Source organism: Crocodylus siamensis, chromosome 8 (genome assembly GCF_052110815.1).
Source record: "Crocodylus siamensis isolate JL-2025a chromosome 8, ASM5211081v1, whole genome shotgun sequence".
In the NCBI taxonomy this organism is placed as follows: Eukaryota; Metazoa; Chordata; order Crocodylia; family Crocodylidae; genus Crocodylus; species Crocodylus siamensis.
Window position 1 is genome coordinate 4,795,178 of NC_143402.1, and position 27,584 is coordinate 4,822,761.

General features: G+C 45.9%; 1 protein-coding gene across 1 annotated transcript; it reads left to right on the forward strand.

The window, feature by feature from the left end:
* Positions 1-8,763: 8,763 nt before the first annotated feature.
* On the forward strand, positions 8,764-27,544 carry F9 (coagulation factor IX). Its single transcript, XM_090060965.1, has 8 exons — positions 8,764-8,888; positions 12,096-12,259; positions 12,609-12,633; positions 15,399-15,512; positions 17,770-17,898; positions 19,777-20,039; positions 22,882-22,996; positions 26,865-27,544. Exons 1-8 carry the CDS (start codon positions 8,822-8,824, stop codon positions 27,425-27,427), a joined length of 1,440 nt encoding a protein of 479 aa, XP_089917091.1. The 5' UTR covers positions 8,764-8,821; the 3' UTR covers positions 27,428-27,544.
* The last annotated feature ends 40 nt before the right edge of the window (positions 27,545-27,584 follow it).

The following is a 27,584-nucleotide window of genomic DNA, read 5'->3' on the forward strand; positions in this document are numbered from 1 at the left end:
AACTGGGGACGCAGGGGAAGGATTCAAGGGCAGAGATGGCGACAGCCAGGTTGATGAGGGAGAAAAACTATTGCTGCAGGATTATGAGAATGCATGAAGGGGGTGGCCCGAGCTCCCCTTGGTGGCCAGTTCCACTTAACAGCTAGGTTTTAACCAAAGTCTGGCAGTCCGTAAAGATCAGGCAAGTGTTTATTTTCACCCGGTGGACTTTTTAAGGAGTTGCTAAATACTGTCTCTTCATTGTTCCCAGCAACAGAGGCTAGGATCTCTTACAAATCCCCCAAAGCCAAGAGCTCGGATGTTCACAAAGTACTAAGCTCTGAGCCCTTGAGCTTCGTTGCAATGCAAACCAGACAGGGCATTAACCAGCTCCCCTCAATATTTCCCTCTGTAATGCTGGTCTGAACCCAGTCCAGTTGATGGGGCTGCCACGGCCAAGAGGGCAGGATTTGGTCCCATACCTATAGAAAATTCAGGACCAGATCAGCAGGCTGAAAACAGGAGTGAGATGAAAGCACGTCACAGCTACAGCAAGGTCCTGATCCTGCATTTCTTCCACCACGCAATCTTTGTGCAAAGGATAAAAGCCTTGAGGAGAAACTCACCACGTATATTTATAGAAAGAGTGTGCATAGCACTCACCTGTCTAAGCAGCTTTCATACAGGGGAAGTGCGACGCCTTTTAATGTAGCCTACACGCCGCAGAAACGTCATGCCTCTGCTAGCTTGACACCTAGCTTTCAAGATAAAATGCTGAGGCAAAAAGGCTTCCATCAGGGATACTAGAGAGATGCTGTCTGGGATTTCAACGTTAGAGCACAGTCTCCTAGTGTAGGGTGTAGCTCTGCGTTGCCAAATTCATGCATTTGTTCAAAGAGGAGAGTCTAATTTGGACAAAAAGTGTCTGATTTTAGGCTTTTAACTGGTTGCATTGCTATGCACCCAAGACACCTGATTTTATTTTAAAAATTTACAGTGCACTCTGGCTCAAATAGTTTATTCATAATTTAGTCATGCAGCCTTAATTGGAAAGAGGCCTGCCCAAAATGGGACAAAGAATTCATTAAGGCAGATTAGAAATGCTGATTTTTAAATGTATTAAAAGTTTAATATTAAAGTTCTAAATTTAAATAACCTGAAATGCCAGAATCCCAGAGATTCCCAACTGTGGGAATTGCAACAGGATAAATACTGCTATAACCTGCCCCACCCTATGCTGACAGCGTGGGAACGTCATCGAGCACAAAGGCAGATCTTCCCATCACTGGGACTCGCTGTTATTATCATAAACAGTTTTTTATTATAATCAATACATTTATGTCAAATGTGATATTTTGTTGTCTATCATTTAAACAAGCATAAGGCATTTTAGAGGCTGCCCATCTGGGTGGTTTTTTGGACACACAGCATCACAACTGGGCTCTGGCCCCAAATTGGGCCTCAATGGTATAACATAATCATCGTCAAGTGGAAGAGAGTTTACAAATGGGAAAAAACGAAAGACATGTCCTTCCAAACTGTGCTTTAAATCAATGTCTATATGTCAAGGGATGGTAGGGGGTTTTTTGCATCATCAGTGGGGATTAGAGAGAAGCAGGAAAAGCCTCTTTACTCTAGGAACAAATTCCACATGGAAAGAAGACCCTAAAGCAGGCCAACAAACGATGGTCCAAGTCACCTGGTGACCCATGTGTCCCATCAACATCCAGCCTAGCGTTCAGAAGGAAGCAAGAAAGGTGAAGTCCAAATTCAGGTGCTATAGGGGTGGGTCCAGCATTCACCATCCAACACACATCCAGCCTCATCCTTGCCTCCAGAAAAGTAAAATTACCAGTACACATTAAGAGAAAGCCTGGTCATACATCTTTAGACTGAATAGAAAGTTATAGGAGCTAGAGCCAAATGCCCAGCACCAGTGAATTAGTAATTGTGTTCATCCATTTTGCTGGGGAGCTTGTGCCTGCCTTACTTGTCCTCACCATCGCCTAGCCAGAGCACCTTTCTTTGAAAGAGATAATTTCAAAGCTGTTTTACACTTCTTAAGAGTCGGTGACTTCTTTACTTTCTGACAGCTATTTACTTCCTGTAAATATTTCACCGCCACGGTATCTCCCAGATGAAAGCAGCTTTTGCTCTCTGTGCCTATACAGAGTCTAATTAAAAATGTATTAAAAATGGGAAGGAGGGAACCAAAGGGCTAAGGAGCAGGAACATACCTTGAGGGAACTCAAAGTGTTTGTTTCTTTGGCATAAGCAAAAAGACCTCCGCACAAGTAGAACGACCATGTCTGAAACTAGGAATGGAAACCTTGAGCTAGAGAGGGTATGCAGGAGGAGCCCAAAGGAACAGAGAAGGCCCCATACCTTTCAAGTGCAAAGGAGCTCTGAGCCAATACTACTGAGTTCCTCCAATAGTTTCTGTCTTCTGCCCTTGCAAACACCCTTCCCTTATACCTTCATCCCTATGGAGGCAAGAGCACTGATAAATAGCCACCTAATCTTGTGAACTGCCCATTGTAGAACAACATAATACTACGAGCATCTGCAACAAGGGCTCATCTTCCCAAATACGAGACCTGTTTTTATATATTTTACTTGAAGACGTTGCAATTCACACCTGTGCAGAAGAATAAGCACAAATCCCATGCACTGCTGATCCTATTTTGAAGATGCAAGTGGGATTTCAACACGGCATGGAACTTGTGCAAGCTCTTTGCACGGGGGTGTATTCCTCCAAGATGCTTATGGTGTAGCCTCTATTCGCAATGGAAAAAAAAAATGCATACAAAAAAAAATCAGGATGCTAAACTCCATCTAGCGGTGCCATGGTTCAGCGCTTCACTTTTTTCTTTCAGCTTTCAATTGATACAAGACCTAGAGGCAGATCCCCAACTCGTATAAATTTTTTTTTGCTCCATTGACTTCAATAGACATCCTTCCATTGAGTTCAAGGGAGACGCAACAATTTACACCAACCGATGATTTCCCTTGGTAAGTTAATCATTGCAACGTAAGCACTGTACTAAAGTGACAGACGTTGCAAAAGACTGACACAGAGCAATGCAAGGTGATTCATTTTTTGTATAACGTTTGCAGTCCTTGCTCAAAGGAAGAGCTGTTGACTTGAAAGTAATTAAGCAGAGAGCAAAATTAAAAAAAAAAAAAACCCAAGCAAGGCTTTCATTGTTATCCAAATATGGTTTGTTTGCTTCTCAGTTAATGAAAAGTTATATAGCATAGCTGTCCTAGAGGGCAAATGCAAATTGATTCATTTTTAACAAAAAAAAAGTGTTTAGCTAAAGAACAATTTTTTAATAGGCTCTTCATATCAGCAGGCTCTGCGCACATTTGATCGGTGCAGTCAAAACACAGCAGAAGAGCTAAGGATTAAAATGGAAATAATTCTCTTGTGCTGTCTTTTTATAACTTAATTTCTCTTTGCAATGGAGATGCACAGTGCAAGGCCCGCTGCCTCAAAAGCAGCAGTGACTCGGTGCCGAGTAGAGTTGCGCATTGCCGCTCGTCGATATAATTGTTCCCATCGGCTCACTAGCATTTCTTAGAGGGCAAGGTGTGCATTGCTAGAACATCAGATCCAACATATCAGCCCAAGACCTGCCCTCACCAACAACTGTGCAGGCAAATTCAAGACAGTCAGAAAATTATGGCTATAGCTGGGTCACAGCCCTGAGATCCGCTCTACGCCCACTGAAGTCAAGTGGATGAACTCCGGTGGAGCCCAGTGCTCCTTTCCTTCCTCAGCTGCACTTCCACTGTGGTCAATCAAACGATACTAGAGAGAGACTGCTCTGGGTAGGAAGAGACCCAGACCCATTTTCCTTACCAGCTGCCAGAAAAGACCTTGTGAAGGAAGTCAAAATCTAGCTAATGAATGGCACAGAACATGGGTTGGAAAATGAGAAGTTATTACAAGGCAGTCAGCAGACGTGGTCCAACTCCTTATCTTAAACTTCAGCTAGGAGAACAACACTGCCTCAAGGGCTTAATTCCCCCCAGGTCAGCCTCACAGGTGGGTACCTGATAAAGTAGGGATGGCATCTTCAAGTTTTCCCCACCCAGCAAGTCCCTCGGGTTATATTATGCCATTTTTTGGAATCGCTCAGTGACCAACATGAGCTCGGCTGCAAATCTAGCTTCAATTTTTGATGACAACTCCACCTTTCTGAAGAAAATTGTGGCCTTACAATTTTTTCCAGCAGGACTGAACCCCTATGCTCTCTTCCTGCAATGGGGAAGTCTTCTACCGACGGGAAAGGGAAAATCCAAGGAAGCCAAGTTGCCATGGAGGCTAGCAAGGTTGCAATGGTCACTGGTGGCATAGTGAAAGTACAGGCACACTTTCATAGATGTTAGGGGCTGGAAGGGACCTTGCATTGTCCAGCCCCCCCGCACTAGGCAGGAAAGACAACTGGGGGTCAGATGCCACAAATTTCCTGGGATTTCCAAGCTGAGGGGGTCAAAATTCCTTCCTGTTTCATTCATGCCTCGGGAAAGCCCTCTTCACCGTCCTAGTTTCATCTCCACCTGGTGTGAACTCCACAGGGGAAATCCTGACCTGCTGGAAATCAATGGCAAAAAATTTCTGTGGACCTCCCAGCAGCCAAAATTTCCCTCTACAGGTAGAAGAGTAAATCACATGGATTACTATGGCCCCTTAGCTGCAGAGATTGCACTTTCTTCTCTTCCGGATCCGAACGACTTTCGGTGCACACATCCGTCTCTGAACTCCCAGCGGGAATTCAGAGAGGGATACATATAAGGTGCATCTACTTTAAAGCAAAGTTTCTCAACTTGTGGGTTATGACCCAAAAATGGGTCACAACCATGTATGAAAGGGTCGTGAACAGACTTTAAAAATGGATCAACAATCTTTAAAAATGGATTCTCCTTTAAAAAGGAGAAAAAATGTGAGAAACTGTGGGTTTTCCTTATCGGCTGGCAGAGTTCCCCATGCACCCACACCCTGCCCAACACGTTGGGGAGCTGGGCCTGGGGGCAGCATGTCGGGACTGGTCACTGATGTTTACAAATGGGTCCTGGTACCAAAAAAGGTTGAGAACCACTCTGAAAAAAAAGTAATACAACAGATTCTGAATAGATTCTGAACAGATACCCAGATTTTGAATAACGTATACTTTAAAATCACAAAAAAGTCAAATCTGCAAAATCCCTGAATGTCTAAAATAGCAGTAGGAAGCATGCAGATATCAAGAGGAATTGGATAAGGTATGTTACGAGGGCTCGAAGACATTAAGGAAGCCCCATGGAACTAGTCTGGGTGAGAACATCGCAGACCAAATAGTTTTCCATCAAAATACGCTATCGCTTCAGCAGCACCAAAACATTTCTGCGAGACTTCAATTTCAATTTCAACAGCCTTTGGCAAGACTGTTTCGGAGGACTGGTCAGTCCCAACGAGAGATCTCCAAATAGCAAGCCTGACCTTTTCAATCTGAAAATGGGCTTGACAACCAAGTTGCATTTTGCAAAAACAGTGGAAAGTTGCTGATGTGCCAAGGAAGAGCCAAAGTAGGAAACGGTTTTATTCGGCCGGCTCTAACAATTTCCAAGAATGCAGTACTTAATTCTGAATTTTAAGTAGTCCCCCTTTGAGAATGTTAATATTATAAATCTGAATTAAGCTGGATCAACACTTCATTTCAGTAATCCAACATCGCAGCAATACTTTCCTCTCCAAAGCATTTATTGAGAGCTGCTCCCAGCATTGGGGACTGTTTGCAAAAGAAACACAAAGAAAACTCTTTGTTAACATTGGATACCACAAAGACGGACAGTGGTAACAGCAGGCTCTGGGTTTGGACATATTAATGGCCTTGTTTATGCCAATTGTGCAGGCATTTTCTTTTAGATTAAATAGCATTAATGTTGCAGATCTTGCTAGCACCATAAAAAAACAGAAATAATTTACCTATCTTGTGCTCTTGTGAAAAAAGTGCTTTAGAAAGATAATCTAATTTTGCTTGTTTTGTTAAAGCAGGCTGTTCTCCACTTTCCTTTTATTGATCCAAGACACATTATTTCACTATTTCATGCCAATTTGCTTCTTTCTCCGTCTCCCTCCATCACATTCACATGTTCTCATATGCAAGAAATGAGAAATGGCCTTTACCCTCCACTTTGCACTGCATTTCCATCACAACGGTACAAATGTATAGTTACTCCAAGGTAGCTTCATCGCAGATCCACAAACACGTCTTTCCTCCTCTACCTACAGTAGCAAATCTCTAACACTCCCTCTGAAACTGCGCACCTGCGGCAAATGCAAACTATTTCAAATACTGTAAAACAAAGCAAGATAAAATGTTGCTTTTCAAAAATAGAGAAAGGATTCCTTTTTTCTTGGCAAAGCATAACAGAGTTTAAGTCCATAGCTCAAGTGGAGGCCTCTTGTTTTAATCCGCCATTTATCAGCCCTTTCTTTGTACAAAAAGTGATTCCCAAACACCTACACAACCATAAATGTCCCTCGTACGCTTCGGGAAGGCCCATTTGTTACATTTTGCAGACACCGTGCACAGAATTTATGATTTGTTAGCTCAAACACATACTTTTCCAGCCACTCAAGAGGCAAAGTCTCAAAGCAAGTAACAGCCCATTCTCTACCCTGCAGGATTCAGGCTTATCCAATACTTTACATATTTCATTTCATACTGAATCAAGCTGGAAGCTTGTAAGTAAGCACTTATGGGGTGAAACATGCTGCAGAATTATGCTGTGGTGTCAATAATAAAATATCCATCTTCTGGCAAAAAAAAAACCCCACAACAAAAAAAGTGAAGCCTGTTAAAGCCCCTCTTCACACTCCTCTCTTTTTATAAATCATCACAGGATGAGCTCCAGTCCACTATCAGTCGCTTAGCTCTTCCTGTCTCAAGTAAAGGATATGACAATTACTACAGAATAATTTATCCCAGTTTTTACTGAACAGTAAAATTTACTTTATAGGAAGGATCACACACAAAGATCTCGCCCAAGCTGTAGGGACTATTACACTGCCTGGTAAGCAGGTGATAACCCTGGGATCAAACTGACTGAGGCTAAAAACAGACCTTGGTTATCCTGGGTCTGACTGTCCTGAGCTTTGACTTGCGTCAATACAGGCAAGGGCCAGGCATGACATGCATGGCAATTAACTCAAATCAACTGAATTAATTGAATGGCAACTAACTCAAATCACTCCCCCCACCCTTGGCCAAAGGTGCAAAGACCAAAGAAGAGGGGTGTTCCTTGTACCCCCAACAACCAAGGCTGGGTTTCAAAGCTGGTATCTCGGTAGATAAAAGTAGGCAGCTGTCTGTCCTCTGGATCGTGGTGTACGTGTAGGCGGTCTAGCCTATGGATCTGCTCGTATGGAGTCCTGCGGCCACCACACCAAGACCTTTGATGCATACACCTAGGCAAAGGAGTATGGAGGTTGCCCATCTCTCCTTTAGACCTTACAGGCAGAGCCCAAAGGCAAGATCGAGTCCAGATGTTCAGTGCCTCAATGGTTGTACTTTCTGCCAGACAGCAGCAGATAAGAACTGCTGCCGCCTGCCTAATTCCTCAGTGAGGACGCGTTTCTGGCAGGATGATGTCCCTTAGCCTTTCTCCAACCACGGAGCACCCACAAGGCAGTAGGGGCTAGGACCACTTCAGTTAACCGTGCTGACAGAGGAGATAAGGTGAATAGTGCCAGGGTTAGGAACCATTTGCAGAATAAGGGGAAACCGTGGGGCTGCCCGCGGCCACAGGGGTCTGCATGAACAGATCCGACTGCAAGGTTCGGGTCCCGACTGCCGTTTCATTCTTATTTCTAGTGGGATCTGAGCCCAAGCTGCACCAGCACTATGCTGCCTGACAGTCCCCCTTCCACCTCCAGCCCTGCCCCGTCTGTCCCAGCTCTTCAGAGGCCGTCTTCTTCAGGGACTGCATCACGTGCCCCAAACCCTAGCTGGAACAGGTTCATCGAGAGCCCCGTTATGTTGTTCTGGGGTGAAATCCTGGCCCCGCTGATGCCAATTCAGATGTTGCCATCGCCTTCCAGGGGGCCAGCTCTTATCTGGATGGGCCAGGTATCGCCCTTTGTTTCACGCAGTCGAGTGAACCTTGCTCTGCCTGGTTGACTGAAGCAACCGCATACGCCTCTGGCCTGGGCTCAGTTGCATGTGCTTGCTTCACAGCATGTTTCCAAAATACGCATTTCGTTTCCACGTACTGCTAGCAACACGGTGAACACAGAGATCAAGCTATTCGAATAAACCTAGTCGTTTAGGCTAGGGACAGAAGTTACACATAAGCCGGTATAAGTGATCAGAAACCCGTTCCAATCTGTACCTCAACAGAAGTTCAGTGCACGTGAACTGCTTTCACAATGGCTGAAACTGGTTTAAGATAAGCCTGGAGAGGTGTAGTATCAGACTGGACCGATTTGGGTTAAATTGGTTTATTGAACTGCTGTTCCCAACCTTACTGGAGCCGGATTCACTACACCCGATGTGAATTACTTTCCTTCTTCAAGCCAGCGTCAGTCCTGTCCCCAGCAGGGACCATCCCAAATGGGAAACCACGAAAATGCTACAAGAAACCTATTCAGACCGAGCTCGCTGTGGTTGCTCCTCATTTTGAGACCCCGCTGCCATTTCAGAGTCCTCACCTGGTGCACATGTGGGAACCTTAAAATTAAAGGGTTACTCAAAGCAAGCAAACAAGCGGTTGCACTTTGGAACGGATCGACCCAGCCCCTCTGTGCGCACAAGTTCCTAGCAGAAAGGATTGCGTTGTGCAAGAAAAAAAAAAAATGGCAAAACTCACTCTCTCAGTCTCCATTTGTCTTCTGGGATTGTTTCTTCAGGCTGAATGTTCAGGTTGGTTGTTTTAAACCTACCAAGTCCTTTGGTTTTGTTTTGGGGGGAGGGGGGGTTTGCTGCTGACATAGATAAAAGCATGTTGTGTCATCTCATAAGGGGGTTTACCAGCAACAAGAAATTGCAGGGTCAGGTTGCTGAATTTGATTGGTTTTCCGTTTCAAAATGCAGCTCTTGAGAACAAAAAAAAGAATCGTATATATATGTATTTTTTATGGTGATGAAATTAAGCCCTTGGGTCCTTTTTACTTAAAGAATGGGACATTCCAAACACCATTATGACTTTGTGCTAAGGAATTGCTCTAGATTCAGTCATTTTTAATACTAATGAAAAAAAAGAGAGGTTTACAAATTAGCTTCTAAACCCTTTGTGTATTTGAATCTGGGAACGAACAGACTGAGTAATACTGAAGCATATAAAATACTCATTGGATTTGCTGTGGTGAAGGTTGTTAAATGCCACATACAGACCAAATTAAGAAGCAAAAAAGTGGTGTTTGTTAAGTGGTTCCAACAACTACCCATATTACCTTGAGATGGTATCCAGTTCTGCATGATCTCAATTACTTGAATTAATGCACATTCAAATCAGAGGAAGGTATTTGGTTCCTATGAGGATAGCCTTTTTGTTCAGAGCTCAGCGGGGTTCCTGAGAATGAATGCAACTGGAGTAAATACATGGGGAGTCTGCTACAGCATCTCTCATTTGGGAGTAGAAACTACCAACAGCATCAGTTGTTGAAGAGTTTGACTTTAATCAGGTTTTAAAAAACAAAACAAAACAAAACCAAACCCCTATCCTTGCTTTACCAGGAACTCCAACTCTCCCAGGCATTCAAAAGCAGTGAGAGTTGCTTTAAACAATCAAGAAACACAACTTTCCTACGAGACATCCTTGTTCAGGGTGGATCAAGGCCAGATATTTCAGCTCCAAGCCTAGTTATCAAAAGGGAACCTAAACACGGCGTAGGTCACAAACTCTTCAGAAGGGCCTGGGGAGACGCATGAATGGGCGCAATCCTGCTTCCTTTTGAGAAATACAGACTATGAAGGAAGACCAGAGAAAGGGAGACCAAGCCCCTGAGGTTGGGTGGCAGCGGGCCGTTCAGACAACCCAGAATTGAGGGGTGGTCCCGTTTTATAGCTGTAAACGGTGCAGCAGGCAGAGCCGGAGGAGAGAGATCTCTACCGAGTGCTGGCTAGCTTGCTTCTGGTACATGAGCTCCCTTGGCTATCCCTACCCTGCACTAAACTCTGCAGCACAGGCACACCCCAGTGTGTTTGCTGGACACCCACTTGTGCTCCTTATCCGCAGGCATCCCACCAAACAAGGTCCCTCATGAAACCCGGCCCCCTCTCTGCAATCCCAAACATCAAGTCCAAGACTTGCATGATCTCCTCTCCACCTGCCCCCTCTCCCTCCCCATGGCTTCGTGTAGCCAGGGAAAATAGTGAAAGGGTTGAGCAATGAGACATTTTTATAGGATAATGCTATGTTGATAGTGAGCATAGGCAGGAGAACCGGTGGGCCAAAGAGCAGACTCCCCCACTAGGAAGAAGGATGCACCGTCCGTCAGCTGATGGGCAGGACAGGAGGACGGGAGAGCTGGGTTCTGTTTCACCTGAGTGACCGAAGGCCTACCAGTGCGCTCCCTTGAATGCCTCTTCCCCATACTGCAATGCTGAACTGAGGCTAGGTTAACACAAATTGCCGTTGCATTTGGCATATGAGCGGGTCAAGAGCTCCACCAATCAATGGTCATAACTTCAGCTGCCAAGAAGAGAAGCGAACTACTTTTTGATCCTTCTCCCAAATACAAAAAGAGCCGTTGCGATCGGAAGGCTACTAGCCAAAGAGGCACAATTCTCTGGTAGCTGTGAAACTGGCTGCTTCGAAGAATAACTTGTTGCTGCATTAATATCCAAGGTCACATGCTTCCATCAGGATCAGTTTTTTAATGCTCACTGTGCCCGTTTTTATGTTTTTGGTTGGAAGCAAGTATCGGTGCAAGAAACGAGAGAGTAACCTTATATGAACTAAGTTTAAGTAATAAGAACAACTGGAACGGCCGTTTGCAGGAAGTTACCTGGTATGAGTCCATAATACTTCCACTGGAGTTCATTGCAGTTATTTCTAGAGTAAGATGTTAGCCGAGTTAACGGGAGTTTTTTCTGGCATGATTTCCAAGGGCTTTGGATCAACTCTCCTCTGCTGATCTCATTTAGAGCCTAACAGCCACTCTTTGAAGTCTCCTCCTGCTCATCTCACTGAGCTTCTTCTCTTCAACTCTCCAATGGCACAGAATATTCATGCAAAAATCTGTTCTAGCACAAACCTTTTATGTAGACAAGAAAGTACATGAAACGTCGAACCACAGATATAATGACCAACTTCCACACTAAGTAGAGCTGCTCTACAATACCATCTAGTGACACTGAGAGGCTGTAAGGGCTTCCCCCCTTCAGCTGTTATTAGTAACAAGGAGGAGCCTGGAGCATCAGGCTGCAAAGTACCTGATCAACAACTTGCTCTCGTTTAGTAACAGCTGTTAACACACAAAGACAACGTACGTGCTGGAGGTAGGGAAAGTCACGGTAAAATAGTGCCCTGGTGGTTAGTACTTTGGAAAAATTGGTCAAGAGAGACATAGTTAGCCATGTTAGTCTGAAGTCAAGTAGAAGGTAGGACAGACTTGTACCTTAGACTAACCAAAGTGGATATGTCTTTACTTCAGCTCACAAAAGCTTGTGCTATATATCATCTAGTTTGGGTAGCCCAAGGTGCAAATCTACTCCGCCTTCATAAAAAATGGTCAAGGACGGTGTTTGGAGGGAAGGGACTTTCATTTGGTCTAAAAACAAGTTGTGTTCCTTTGGCTAGATCTCTCCATTACACCATAATTATACCAGTATAAAAATGTGACCATAATATGGCTTATCCCATACAGGAAGATAAATAAGCCTTATTGGCCTGAGTTTGTCATAAGGGGTTTGGTTTTTTCCTTCCAATGGTGTATTCCTGGTCTGTGCCCTTACGATACAATTACTATGGCTATATCTCAGAGCTCAGAACAGACCTAAAGAAAGGTCTCAAAGCTAAGAACAGACCCAGAGTTATTCAGGAAAAGGGCTTTTACCATAAGTAATTACAATTTCCATAAGCTAGGGAAGAGAATGTATCATAACGCATTTTTTTTTATATTGTAGTTTTTATTGATAACAAACAAGCAAGCTCAGTTTTGCACAGGCAAAAGAGGTTCAATTCCAAAAGGCTGGAGGAGGTTGTTCCAGGGAACCTCGAGAGGGAATGCGTCGAAGAAAAATGCAGTTTTGAAGAAGCACGAGAAGTTTTCGAAAACGAGGAAAAGACAGTGAGTATTGTTATTGCAGAACAGAAGTATCCCTCACCACGACTAGCAGGACAGATGTGTAGTGCAGGGGACGGAGAAGGTGTACCTTCCCCTTGTACGGGAGAAAAACCCACGTACTTTCTACAAGCCGCCATCCGCCTCTGCATGAAAAATTTTGGCTGCCCTTACTCCCACTTGAGTCTTAACTAAGCCTTTATAGCTAAGCTGGTCCCTTTCATTAGAGGGATTTGTACCCTAAAAGATTTTACCTGCTAGTCCTTTATCCTCTTGATTCATTTTGTAGTGCAGTTTTGAAAAGGAAAAAAAAAGAAGAAACAATGGGATTAATAGCATTGTTTTTCCTTTGTAGATGGAGTTTTGGAAAGTGTACCTTGGTAAGAAATTTGCTTCTTTCACATTGTAAAACCTAATCGTTCTATAATCATCGCTCAGCATATGCCCAAGTCCCAAGACAGACAGACGTTTGTTGAAAGGATATTTCCTATTGTTTGGAACCCAGCTTACATTAGAAGCAGTCAGCGTTCTTCATGCCGACTGTAACAAGTTGGCATTTTTATGTCCTGTTTACAGACAAAAACCAAAATACGAACAAGTTGCAAAAGGCCCTATAGAGGAAGACTTCCACAGACTATTTCTTGTTCATTGGGTGCAACTGGTCAGGTAGCAAGCTGCAAGTTTGAGCCACTTGGCTGGGATAGAAGATGTGAACACAGCAGGTAGCCAATAGCAAAAGCCCTCTTTCATGTGCAAACAGCCACTTGCCAAATGTGCATGTGAGCACAGTGCAATTGCTAGAAAACAGCCGATTTAAAAAAAGGAGCTTTACTCTTCAAAGCAAACAGCAGCCTGAAATTCAAACTAGTGTCCACAAACTTGGGCTTTTTTTTTTTTTTTTTTTTTTAAAACACTTCATTTTTTACTTATGATCTACTTCTTCACTCCTTGGTCTCCATCCCCAAGCTACCTCAATAATCCCTACTCCTCCACCCACAAAAAAGGTTTCAGTGCACACTAAACAACTGAAACTAATTTTAACAAGATATGTTTCAGCAAACAAGCTGCTTTGTAGGTTGGCGGAGGTCCCAGAACATCTCACTAAAAAAAGTCTTAAATAATTCAGATTAGTCTGTCCAAACTATAAAATAAAAAGTTACATTTGAATTTTAAGATTGTCCTCTGGGGGAAAAAAAAAAAATGGTGGTACTATAACTTGGCTGCCATGGGTTTTTTTCCATAGAGCTGAAGAGTCACCCTTCCAAAAAACATCTCATGTCAATGGACACCTCTTATTGACAAACTCACAAGCTGCCATTAGCAGTATCTGTAGCACGTAGATGAAGTTTGGTCCTTTCAAAAGGGTAGCTCAAGACCACACAATCATGTAAGCCCCTTTTTGAAGCTGTAGGAGATATCTGTCTTTCAGTGACAGGTGGCCAACATCTTCAATCCTTGATCAATGTATGCTGCAGTGTAAACCGCTCCAACAAACTCGTAGAACCTGACCTATTTTTGCCACCAGTTTGTTGGAGGAGGTAACACTGCTTTGGTTTAACTGCCCTAGCAACACGACAACAAAATTCAGTCTCTAGTGCCCAAGCTGGACATAATTACATTTTGCCCCTACTCACTTTGTCATCTCCCTTCTACCTGCCCATTCTAAGACACCTGAATTTGCTGATGCAATACGAATGTCATTCTTCTTTCCCCTTGGGCCTCAGCTATTTGTAACAGGGCTCCACTCCAGGGGTGGCCATGATGCCCATGGACCCCTGCCCCCTCAGCCCTTATTAACTTCACTCTCTTTGGGCAATCACTCCTTCACTCTCCTGCCATGCCTTGATGTATGCATCTTTTAGATAAAGGAAGGCTGCCCCAGAGCGTCCCAACTTTGATCTTGGGAACTTGGGTGTCTCCACTTTCTACCTTAAGGGTTAATTATGTGGCTCTGACCACCCTTTATACCATGCCCATGCCTCACAGATAATGCTCATTCCAGCTGGCACATGCCCCTCCTGGGCTACCAGCCTCAGTCCTGGTTCTTGCCCCTCTTAGGCTACAGGCTCCTTGGTTGCCTCGGTCTCCAGCTGTGAACCCCGGTCTTTGGCCCCTCTCTCTGGGTCCTGGTCCTAGGCCAGTCGAGACTCCTGGGCTCCCTGACCCTGTTGACACTCTTGGGCTGTAAACCTCTGGGCTCTCTGGTCCCTCTCTCCCTTCTGGGCCAACTGGGACCACCCTACCTCCCTTTAGTCCCTTCTACAAACCACCAGGTGTTGCTTACCCCCAGCTCAGATGTTATCCAGAAGCCTCTCTCTCCATGGCCCTGAAGGCTAGACTGCCTGCCCAGCTCAGGCCCTGGGCTTATATTCTTCAAGCCCAGTCCCCTTCTGTTCAGGCAAATCTCCAGTTGGCCCCTTCCATATCTGGAGACTGCTTCTCATGCAGCCTCTTCCCCTCTTAATGTGGCAGGCACGCTAAGCATCCTGTCACACTATTAAAACTTGGCTTTCTTAGGATTCAGTATCACTAGTTCAGAGATACCAACTCTTTGTATGTTTAGCTAGTTTGTTTGGATTAAAGCGTGGACTTGAATACAGGAGAATTTAAACTTTATATTTAAAAAAAAAAAAAAAGTCACTAGCCTTTATGATTGCAGGAAAAAAAACAAAAAACCAACCTTTATAAAAAAAGTGATCACTCCCACCAAAATGCAGTGTCTTAATGTGCCGACACAAAGCCAAAGAAGCAGATCACAGCTTCCAGAAAGGAAAGATGAGACCTTTAAAAGAGGAAGGGGAAGTGGACCTATTAAGCTACCTCCTCACTCCAGCTTCCATAACTGGGACCTAAGACCTAGTCCTGACCTCTCACCCAGGAGAAAGAGAAAATGAGGCCCAGAATTGGGCCCTTGTGTATAACATAGGTGAACAAGGTGCCACCTAATGGTTATTATGTCAGAATAATTTAAGAAAAACTCCAGGAGGGCTTTCCATTAATAATCATCATCATCATAATAGCCATCAAGTGCCTATCTTCTTTAAGCTGACCCTGAGAGGTGGGTGGGGAGGTAAGTGCTCGCTGTGACACACCAAGTGACAAGCATTTCTATCCACTTATAAAATATCCTACTTTTGTTTCCAAGGTGGAAATCAGTGCAACCCAAACCCATGCAAGAATGGAGGCTCCTGCCAGGACGAACTGAATTCCTACGTATGCTGGTGCTTGCTGGGGTTCGAAGGGAGGAACTGTGAGCTAGGTATGTCCCGAGAGGTCCGTCGCATCACTTCCCTTCACCTGCCTCAAATCAAAGGCGGTCTAAACAGCTTCCATCCTGCTCCGGTGGGGTTTGCGCACCCACTTTGCCTAATGCAGATCACAACATGCAGACACCACCAAGGGGCAAGTGCATTGCGGGTCTCAGTCTTGATCCACAGGCTCGAGAACAGGAGCTGCAATGGCTAACCCCAGAAACAGGACTCTTACGCTAAGATGGCACACGGGCCAACACAGAATCAGAGCCGAGGTCTTTTTGGCAGTCAGGCCTGCCAGTGCAAATATTTGCACAGAGAACCTCCTTTATCTCTTCCCAGCGGGATTTTTTTCCCCCCCACCCTCTGTGTGGATTATGCCGGTTGAAAATGCTTACCTCCACAGATGAGATTCTGGGCCTTCTGAAATCAGTAAGAGATTTTTTTTCAGTGACTTCAATAGAGCCCCAATTTCACCCCGTGTTCCCTTCTGGGGAGATCCATGCCAGCCAAACTGGAATTTGCCCCCGACTTCAAAAGGATCGGGCTTATATTGCCAGAAGCGTCTGAGTATTGCTGAACAGTGCCTTTGACCTTCCAAAATTAAGCGAGTAATGCTGATGATTACTATGTATACATTGTGATCCAAACAAAATGTAAATATTTTCCTGAAAGGCTCAGGAGTTTATGAATATGGAACTGCTGATGGCATAAAGAAACAGGATCTCTTTCTACTGAGTTATTCCTGCCTGGGCTCTGATGTCGAGTCGCTAGCATAATGAATGTACAAGACTCACTGTGCTAATAAGAAATTCTCTTTCTTTTGGCTCCGGCAAGAGAGAAGTGCAGGTTAGGAAGCGTATTTCAAAGCTGCATCAAAATTTAAATGGGCTCGTTGCAGTGTTCTCAAGGAAGGGCAGAAGGAACAAAAATAGCAATAGAAATGAAGCATAAGAAGTGTCTGTAAAAATAGTAAATGATCATGTTAAAACGGCTACAGGAAGAGATGTGTCCTTGAGAAAGTGGAAGGGAAGATCGTCTACCATGAAGTTATTTGAGAATTACAAGCAAATCCACTGATGAGTAGCTTTTGACACCCAGGAAAGAGAGATCCAGAGAAGAGAACACATCCCAAATGTCCTTAGTGAAACCCGAATTTTACCTTTCCCCCAACTCCAGGTTTCATGGCAAACTCCAACCTTGGTTTCATCAAATGCTGCAGCTCCCAAAACTTTTCACATCACTCTGGGATGGTTCACGTCATGGAAAACGCATGGCTTTGCACCACCTTTTTTGAAATGCAAAACCTGGTGGCACTCACCAGCTGACACCGATTTGGGTGTAGGCCGTCTGGCCTCACTTCCACCTGGCAATCGGGGCTTGATGTCCAGATTTATGCTGCAGCTCTCCCCCACAGCACGGAAATTCAGGAAAGCTGGGTGGAGAGGAGCAGCACAATGGGGAAAACCATGCGACTTTGTAGCCAAATATTTGTATAAACCTTTCCAAGCAGAATTGCCAAGTTCCAGAGGGCTCTGCACCGCTGAGCAGCCTTGATCTCCCTAAAGTCACTGGCATCGGGACAGGCACAGCTCTGTAGCAAAAGGAGGCTGTGCTGGTAGACACGTACCCTTCCACAGCAGTCCCAGTAAGTGGCTGGTGGATCAGGAATGAGGTATCCTAAACCAGCCTAAACTCTATAGCTCACAAGAGCAAAAGGGGCTTGCAGATGCTGCCGCTTTCCCATGACTGTCCCCAGTACTTTTTTCCAGCACTTTCATCCAGGTCTACAGCTCAGACTCTCTCTAGTTTGGAGACAGATGGTTTATAACTTCCACGAGGCCCTGGCGTGTACTCGCTGCATAAGTGCCCCTTGGCTGGAGGCTTGCAGTGGACATTATCAGAGTAAGCCACGCAATTCAAGCAGGCCATTTGGTCTTGATGGTTTTCTCAAATTCAAGTTCTGCTTGCATACACCGGGCACAGATTTGTGGCCGTTGCCGATTCTGTTTTATTGGAAGCGTGAGAGCATGCAAATTTGCTGTGGCTCTTAAACCCACACCCCACAAATATTACCCTAACCCTAACCCTTTCCTGGCCCCTACAGCACTTGGAATGGGTTACGTGCAGAGCCGGGAGCAGGTTAGGGCCCAAGTAAACAAGCACCTTGGGGACACATCCTGCCCCCCACCCCCTGTTAATTTTTCATTGTCTCATTATGCTTGCAAAGCATTGCACCACTTTTCCTCTTTGCTTCCTGTTCAGATTCAACCTGCGCGACCAAGAATGGAGGATGCAAGCAATTCTGCAGGAATGACCAGCAACACAAAGTGGTTTGCTCCTGTGCCGCTGGCTACAAACTTCACGAAGACAGAAAAACTTGTATCCCGGCAGGTCAGGTTCTACAATGATTTCAGGATTTGCACTGAGATTTCCAAAGCCCCCTAGTAGACTTAGGCACCCAACCCTTGTTGAAATCCATAGGAGTTGTATATGTCTAAATCCCCTTGGAAACGCCACCTTTGCTTGCTGTTTCTTCACTATGATGCATTTCAGAATCAGAGCTATTTTCTTCTCACCCTGGATGCTTTGGGTATTTCAGCTACAAAAGACAGAGTGGAAATAGTCCCTTTTAGTTTGGTAAATTCTATAGGCAGTATAAAATACTCAGGCAGTATAAAACAGTACCCAACTAAAACAGTACCTGAGGTGGGTAATACCCATTGGGTATTGTCTACCCAATACCCAGCTGTTTTACAGTGCAAAACAGGGATCTTTGAATACATCTTTGTTTACCATCAAAGTACACATCTTTGCTATTCAAAGATCTTTGAATACCATCAAGTTATTCTATAAGTTATTTGAGAAGACCTTACTGCACACTTCCTAGCTGAGATTTAGAGAGATATTTCTGTTTCATCACTGTATGCATGTACATGTACACACACGCGTACATACAACCCATGCAAGCACCTGTAGCATGTGCTAAAATACACAGCCTAAATCTTTATTCCCAAAAAAGGAAAAAATAAAAATAAAAAATGGATTTTTCATGTCTGCAACTTTAGAATGAAGTTTGAAGGATTTTTTTTTTTTTTAAATCAAACAACCATCATCTTGTTCTAATTTTCCCAAATCTCCTCATTCTTCATCTGTTACAATAACCAGAATTCCCCTGGTACATATTACACAAAGATCTACAACATGCCAGTGTAATTGGGCATGAAGCACCATCTCAATAACACATCAAGCATAGGAAACTTAAGACAGACAACACAACTTCTCTATTGAAAACTCACAGAAGAATTCAAGGTGGGGCTTGAATAAAATAGGACTTTAAAAAAAGGACCAAACATCAAAACTGCATACCTAAGGTGATAAGCAAGCACCAAAAGGTTATCAGAGGATTGCAAGGAAGCATGCTTCAGGCTCCTACACATTGATTTGAGGCTTACCTCTTAGCCATCAGCTTTGATGACTTTTATTCTCCTCTTTTGTGCTAAGAGCCTTTCAGCTAACATGGACCACAAGCTGTCAGGGCTTGCTTCGTTAAGATGCCATCCCGCTTTTCACAAGAGGAGAGGGGTTTACTATGGACAACAAGGGCAAGTTTCAGACTGGGCAATGACAAATCCTACTGAAAAGTTCCTCCGGTAGCTTTTACTGGATAGGCTAAAAACTTTCCTTCCCGTCCTAAACTGAAGCGTAGCATGTTTCCCTTGTTGAACACACAACATTTTACTACCAGAAAAGTGGCTCTCTTTTAGAGGTGAATGACAGGATCCCTAGTGATTTGGGGGAAACTTAACATCATGGCACTTAGTGGGGTTTCTGCAGATGGTGTGGGAGAGGAATGGACATGGGGAAGCAGAGTTAATATGAAGAGTAGCTTGCCAATGCAGTCTTCATTTAAAAATAACTCCAAAAAAAATAACAACTCTACCTACACTTGAATATTTGTCCCACCTTGGCTGCTTGTAAAATATTTATGGCACACACACACATTTCCATTCTCTGCTGCCTGCATTTGTGTTGCAGCAGAGTTAGTTGCTATAGAAATGTCTGCCCTAAGCAAGAGGAGTGCATTCCCCGCATACGTGCAAAGGGAGGCCAGTTCCCAGTTTTGGTGCTCTGGGTCATCCCCAACAGGATTCCTCAAACTCTTCATTACTTTGGGCATAAAAACACGACCTCTCGACAACGCGCAGCCATTGTCACAAGCCGAATCTCATAAAATAAGCTTCTAACAATCTCTCCCTTTCCTTCGCACAGTGCCATTTCCCTGCGGGAGGATTTCAGCGCCGGAAGCCAAAAGCAAAGTCACCCGAGCCATGAACACTTTTGAGGAGTGGGACACCACCAATTCTACCGAGGACGAAGCTGCAGACAACGCTGCGGGCAACGTGACGGACTACACGACGGGCAACGCTACCGACGACGGGACACCCGCGCCGCGTCGCATCATGGTCACCACCAAAACAGACACGCGAGTTGTTGGTGGGATGGAAAGCAAGAAGGGGGAAATCCCTTGGCAGGTACTGGAGGTTTATCTTGCTGTTCAGCCCCATTATAGTTATTGTGCATAGCAGCGTTTCTCTCGTAGACCCTTCAAAGCTCAGTTTCCTAGGGTCTCGCGGGTGCCTGTGCTAGTAGGGCGTGCCATCTCTGTCTGTACCTGCACGTGCAATAAATGTTGCCCAGGGGAGGGCCACCTTGGCAACTTGCAAGGAGTCTGGAAGACCACCTCTTGGTCCAAAGAGAGCAAAAGGCACCAGCTTTGGGGGCTTTGCAGCAGGAGATATGAACACTTTATGCCATGCCAGTCCAGCAAGGCAAAGGCTTCTCTGATTAAATAAAATGTGATGGGGTGTGTCAGGTTTTAAAAGGTACAGGTTCAAAGGGAAGAAAGGCCAAAGCCACAATGGATGCTTAATTCAGGACAGCCATTACACATCAGCTGGCTTAAGTGATCAGCAACTGGTTTTAACCTGTGACAGAACAGAAGTTCGGTGCACATAAACCAGTTCAAAAATGACTGAAACCGGTTCGAGATAAACCGGGTTGAAAACCTGCTGCCCCTGTGCTGAGCCGCCTTGCCTTCAGGGAGCTCAGCAGAGATCTGCCTACGTGGTGCAAAGGGCAAGGGAAGCGAGGTGCGGAAAAAATGTTAAAACTTCAAAATTTTCCCCGGCTCTTCAAGTTCATCCCGGCTTTGATGAAGCCGGCAGACTCCTGTGCGAGCCATGCAGTGAAATAAAATCAGGATGAGGTTAAAAAGACGATACTGTGAGCTCCGGCACAGCTGGCCACGGGGAAAGCAAGAACAGTGAATAGGCGCTATACAAACTGGAATATGAAAGGCTCCATCTGCACAGCTCGAGCTCAGGTATTTTAGGCCCATCTCAAACAGACACAGAGCAAGCGCCTTATGAAGATGCTTCCAGGAAGCTGAATGGTAAGAAAAGATCAGCAAGGGGCAGAGACCGCTTTGCTGAAAGAGTCCAAAAGAGAGGGGGCTGTCGGTTAAAATGCAAGCAGCAGGCCAAGGCAGCAGTTAGCATAACATCTCATGGGTGGCAGCAAAAGTCATGTCCCCCTGAACGTGCAGGTGTGTACACCGAGCCACAGGCGAGTCATGTCAGGCTGTTTATTGGAGGCCAAAATTAGGCACCTAAATCTACACTTGGCTGCCTTGAGGGAAAGGCCAGATGTTGTCCTCAGAGGCAGACGATGCTTGAGATTTGTTTCTACTATTCTCTCCCCTCATCTACTGCATTGCAGTGATGCACGACTCCACAGTGCCATCCATAAGCAAAGGATGCTGCGGTCCAGGGGGTGGAGGGGGAATGGCTGGAAAGACTCACTCAGATGGGGAGGCCAATTCTGCCCTCTGGCAACCTTCACCCTTAAACCTCCCGGCATCTGTGGCTTTCCCTTACCACTTCTGCCATCCCCACAAGGCAGGAGAGGAGCCCTACGGATTCACTGCTATCTGGAGCAGTCAGAAAACCAGCTGCCTCCTCCAAAGTGTTTGCTGGCCTCATACCCAGCTTTGGGCTCCATACAAGCCATCAGTCCTTTTTCGGTGCCCCTTTTCCATTCACCCCCTGGCACAAAACTGCCAACATAGACAGCCATGTGGTTTCCACTGGGCCTGTGCAGGTGCTTTGTGGCCCAAATAACATCAGAAAAATCTCGCGACTTCATTTGGAAACCACGACAATGGGGAATGAAAGTGGTCCCAAGCCGTCGAATTTGAATCTAGGTCTAAACCTTCAATGGAAGGCAATGACGGGGGGCAGGAGTAAAGCCATGCTCCATCACCCCTTTTCTTAAAAAGATAAAGTAAATCTTTCATGCACTTTGACAGCCCGACATTTAATCAGCACCGGATTGTTTATTTTTGTAATTGTCAATCTGTGCTGCCCTCCAGTGGCTTGGGGGAGCACGCGTCCCTGCAAGTTTCCTGTCGGGTACGTAGAGCCCCTTCCCGGCAAAACACAGCATGGTTGGAGTCAGCATGGTTATTTTTCTTTCTTAAATATAAGGAAGATTAGGGGAGGGGGGTATTAATAGACACCTATGAGATACCAATTATTGATTTATCTCCGATCATAGAGCAGCTCTCATTTGCTACGAGTCGCTTGCTGTTTGCAGGGCTGTTCTTCATAATTATGAATATTGATCTCTCATGCTTAAAGATCTGTCGAAGTCAAGGCAACATCCAGCAAGGAGGTATGGGGATAGTCTGAAATGGCTATCAGGTAGCCACCGCATTGCCTTTAAGGAACAAAAGGAATAGGGGAGGGGAAACAAAAATAAATTAAAAAAAAAAAAAGAATAATAATCACTCTTCTTGATTAATTGCTTCAAGCCAGCTTGCAGATTTCATTGGAAATTGCACTTTGAAGCAACAAACACAGATGTCTGTGCGCTGCAAGCGCCAATGCAAGGGCAGCTGTGCCCAGGGGCTCCGTCCCATACTGGTATGCTAACGCCCAGGATACCGGGGCCATCGGGAAGTACTGTAGTCATGGGCTAGGGAAGGAGGGACTGAATATTACGCTATGTCCAATTGCCCTGCCTCCATCATGGCCTTAGGGGGGAGGAACAGGAGACGGCCCTTCGAACAACGTGCGCAGCATCTACAACGGGCTGTCAGCCGGCAGGCTGGGTTAAAGGACGAAGCTCAGGGACTCGGCGGAGGTGCTTTCGAGAAGGCGGGAAGCGAGCGGTTGCTTTGAGTGCCGATTCTGTACCACTTAGCAGATGCTATTCATCACTCCTTGTCCTCCCCCTAAATATAACTGCTATGTGCGATTCCTCCTCATTACCCGGTGATGCAGTACCTAGGGCTCGCGTTTCTTTTCCCCGTAGGTTCATCTGACGAATAACGATAAAGGATTTTGCGGTGGGTCTATTGTCAATGAGAGATGGATCGTGACGGCAGCACACTGTCTGGTGCCTGGGGCAGAGATTACTGTGGTAGCAGGTAAGCCAAAAAAAAAAAAAAGGAGCCTTATCCCTGATGGCTTTTATCTGAAGCATGCTAAGTAAGACGGGAACTAGATAAAGCCCTTCCCTGCAATCAGGAGACCAGATGTGCCATATTAAAATCGGCATCCAAGTCCCAGCAGATTGTTTTGCAGATGGAGCACAGTCCCCAGCAGGTAGGGAGCTTGGCTTTGCACAGGTCGGGAATCACGCGGGCACATCCAAACCACGCACAAAGGCTTTTGCCTAGGAACAACCACCATGCCTTGAAAGGGCTGGAGCATGCTGGGCTTTGCAATGGTCACCGATAGTAAAAGACAGAGGGAGGTCCAGAGTCCAACCTTGTGCAAGTTGTCTCCGCTGCAACGCCGACAACGGAGCTACAAACAGTTTGCACCGGGGCCAACCGTGGCCCGCAGGAGATGGTCAGGAATGGGTTGTTGGGTCCTGCAGGACCCAAGGCACAAAATAATGGTCTCATTTTAGAAAGGCAGAAGTCCGTTTCACAAAAGCCACCACTCGCTCAACTCAACTCAACCTCACATCAGAAGCCAGAGCCGACACGGCCACAAGTGTCCTTCAGCTAGGTCACGCTCTGTCCCCAGTAGGATGCGGTCAGTGGTCTGCGCAATGAGGTATGCGGACCTCTTCACGCATTGCCTCCAATTAAAGATCGCACTTTTGTTCCTCGTTATCAGGCCTCAAATTCGCAGAGCTCAGTAAAGTGTTGAGTGAAAAAAAAACCTCATCGATTCCTGCAACCCACTGGAATAATTCTGTACAGGCAGCTCAAGGCTTTCCTTCAATACTGAACTGCCATAGAAAATGGAAATTCTGGGCTGAAGGTGAACTCTGAACCTGCCTATTTCTAAAAAAGTCCCCAAGCATTTCAGACTAGTCGAGTCTTGCTGGGAACTTTTTTGGTAAGCATATGGTATTGCTCTGCAAAACAACTTGTCTTGGTATTTCTATGATACTTTTTCCCCTACTCACTGGGCTAGTATTGATTGCTTACTGTGCAACCCAGTTCAATCCAGAGCCCTGAAACCAAAGGTGAGAGATTTGGCAAGGGCTAAAATAGCTTTTCACAGTCACAGTCAATTCCCCCAAATTATTTATGTGGTAGGTCTAATTCAATAGCCAGCATGTGGCAGTCATACAGGTCCCACTTGCTAACTGTAGCCAGAAAAAAAGGGGGGGGGGGTGTGCAGGCGTGACATGCACACTAAAACATGCCAAAAAAATTATTTAAAAGCAATGATAAAAAATATTATATTTTTAATACTATAGAAACGCACCAAAAATAAAGAATTATATATTTAGATTCATAACTTAGTTTTAACCAGATTAAGGATGAGAAGGATCAAGACAGTGTTAGAGAAGAGCGCAGCGGCCCAGAGAGAACGGCTCTGGTTACTGCACGCGTGCCGATCCTCCGCTTGGATTTCTGCCGTGGTCCTTAATGTTGCATGGGGCGGATGATAGGGGAGGGGCAGTTGTGCCAGCTCAGAGGTGCAGCTGCACAGGCCAGCAGGTTCAGTAGGGTTCCCACTGTGCAACACAAGGCCCAAAGCCCATTCCCTGCTCCATGCTTTGCCTCCATGAGACTTCACATGGACAGGCGCTAAGCTGTTGCAGCCTGGGGAAGAGCGTGAACTGGCACCCCCCTGGAAGGGCACATCCTTGCCCTGAACGGCGTGCGTTTGCGTGCACTTGCTGCAAATTTGCTCTCGTTTCCAGCTCCATCAGGTATTTCACCCCTCTTCAGTTAAGCCAGGTCTCCACACGCTAACAGTAGCAGCGCAGCTGGGCTTTAATGAGAAACCTTTTACGGACAAGCATCAAGTAACAAGAGGAAAGAAGTGAGGGTATAGGTTTCCTCCTTGCCTGTTGAGTTGTGCCAAAAAAAAAGCAAACCCACACACACATTGCATGTGTCCCACCTTCTGTTGTGTACCCCCACCACCCAGGCTAAACACCCACGTCGCTGTTAAAACAACTGGGGTGTGAGGCTTGGAATAAATGGGCATTTAAGTTCCCCCTCCACAAAGCAGCAGCATTTCCGTTCCTCCTCAACATTATAAAGCAACAGCCATCAGAAAAACCCCTGCCCACAGCAGTCTGCTTTTCACAGCTCAGAAATGCAGCTATTCATTTCTCACATCCTGCTGCAAAGAAACTCGCTCCCAAAGGTAGCGCAGTGGCCCAATATCAGCCGTGCGGTACTTACCAAAGCTACCGCAGTGGCCCGGACAGCAATATCAATAAGAACAACAACAAAAAAAGCCAGCGCACCTCTCCTGTTGGAGTCTCTTCTGGTTTTCTCAGGGCAGGTTCAGCAGGAAGACAGGGCACCCTGAAGGCCAGCAGCACCGCAGCTATTGTTTAGAGCTGTCTATATTCTGGAGGCGATAGCAGAGCTCTTCGAATGACTGAGATGGGAATTAAAACACACTCATCTCACTTGGGACTACAGGATAAAGCAGCTGCTTGTTGGTCACAGGTCGAAGTCATTTCTCAGGGCTGTTTCCTTGAAGGTTCAGCATGTCGATCACAGTGAGAAAAGCTACCCTGCTCCTCCTGTCTTTGCAGGGGAGCTCAGGCTGTCTGACAAAAGAGATTCGCTTTGGCCTCACCGGATAAATCCCAATGCAAGAGAAGCAACCAGCTTGGTAAACTCTTACCTTTTCCCTCCCTGTTCTTGTAAGAAAGGCAGTTGCTGGCAAGCAAGCCAGCTGTACCACTGAGCAACAAACTGCCTGCAGCTGATTTGTATCTGGAGCAGCAAGGGCCTGACCAGGTGCAGGGAATTTGGGGCGCCCCTGAGAGCAGGCAAAGGCAGGCTTTGGATGTCAGACGTGAGTGCTGAACATTACAGAGTTCGTATGTATGGAGAGCTACCTAATGCCCTGGCCCAGCTGGAAGGGGGTGAACTGTGTGATAGCACTGGAAAGGAGAGCGCACTTGCAACCGAGGCACACAGTCACACAGTGCTGGCAGGGAAAACCTACCTCCATGGGGTTGCTGTCCTGGCAAAGCATCCTTAGAGAGCCAAGCCTCTGCAGGTGGGCAGCAAAATGTATAGGTGCTGGGCACAATGGGGTGTAGGTTGTAGCCGTGGTGGTCTAAGGACATGGGCAGACAAAGTTCCTTGGGTGAATCCAGTATCTTTTATTAGACCAACTCAAATAGTTGGAAAAATTCTTCTTTGCAAGCTTTGGAAAGCTTGCAAAGAAGAATTTTTCCAACTATTCGAGTTGGCAAGCTTTCCAAAGCTTGCAAAGAAGAATTTTTCCAACTATTTGAGTTGGTCTAATAAAAGATACCGGATTCACCCAAGGAACTTTGTCTGCCCATTTCCCCAAAGAACCAGCGCAGGGGGGCAGATTTGATGATCTACTTAAGTTCCTTCCAACCCTACATCTATGAACCTTATCTGGGCAGAGCGGGGGAACTTTAGCAGGCACTCACAGCTCAGTTATACGCGTGCCAGAAAGAAGACAGGACACCACGTCCTCCAGAAACTCCAGCCTTGCTCTCACACAAGCCTTTGGAGAATCCTTTTGCCCATCCCTTTACCCTTTGCGGGCCAGACACTGGGGATCTGGCTCTACTTCCAAGGAAAGCTTAACTGAAAGCCACGTACTTGAGTTCTGCATTCAGCAGCAATAAATCCACGCAACTCCTTTTGCACGGTTAATAGCCCTGGGTATGGACAAGCTCCCGGGGTGGGATCTGGTGGCTATCCACCGAGTCGGAGTGACACCAGCAGTGTCGATCGTATCTAACTCCACTGTCATCATCCATTACCCTGCAAGCTTGTAACGCTCAAAAATAAAACAGCCGCCTGTTTTTTCTCCTTGCAGGTGAACACAACACCGAGACTGAGGATGGCACCGAGCAGCACCGGAAAGTAATAAATATCATTCCCCACCCCACCTACGATGCCACGGTCAATAAGCACCACAACGACATCGCGCTGCTGGAGCTGGAGAGTCCCCTGCAGCTCAACAGTTACGTGACGCCCATCTGCATCGCGAGCAAGGAGTTCACCAACAACCTCCTGAAGAACGCGATGGGCACCGTGAGCGGCTGGGGGAGCCTGTTCTTCCGCGGGCGGACGTCCCACGTCCTGCAGGTCCTGAAAGTGCCGTACGTCGACCGCTCCATGTGCCTGAAAAGCAGCACGTTTTCCATCTTGCCGAACATGTTCTGTGCAGGTTACCAAACAGGAGGGAAAGACACCTGTACGGGGGACAGCGGAGGCCCCCACACTACAGACATAGAAGGGACCTGGTTTCTCACCGGAATAACCAGCTGGGGAGAGGACTGCGCGCAGGAGGGCAAATACGGGATCTACACCCGAGTGTCCCAATACGTCAAGTGGATTAAAAAGATGACAAAGCTCCCTCAGTCAACACAGACTTAGGTAGTGCTGCTGCTTCCCTCTGGATTGACTGATCGCTGGGGAATCCCGCAGTCCTAATTCAGTTCTTCTTCAATCATGACGTTTTGACGCGCGGTGATAATTGAACTAATTTTTCTTTTTTTGAAGAACAAATATCGAGAGCCCGGAGTATGCATGG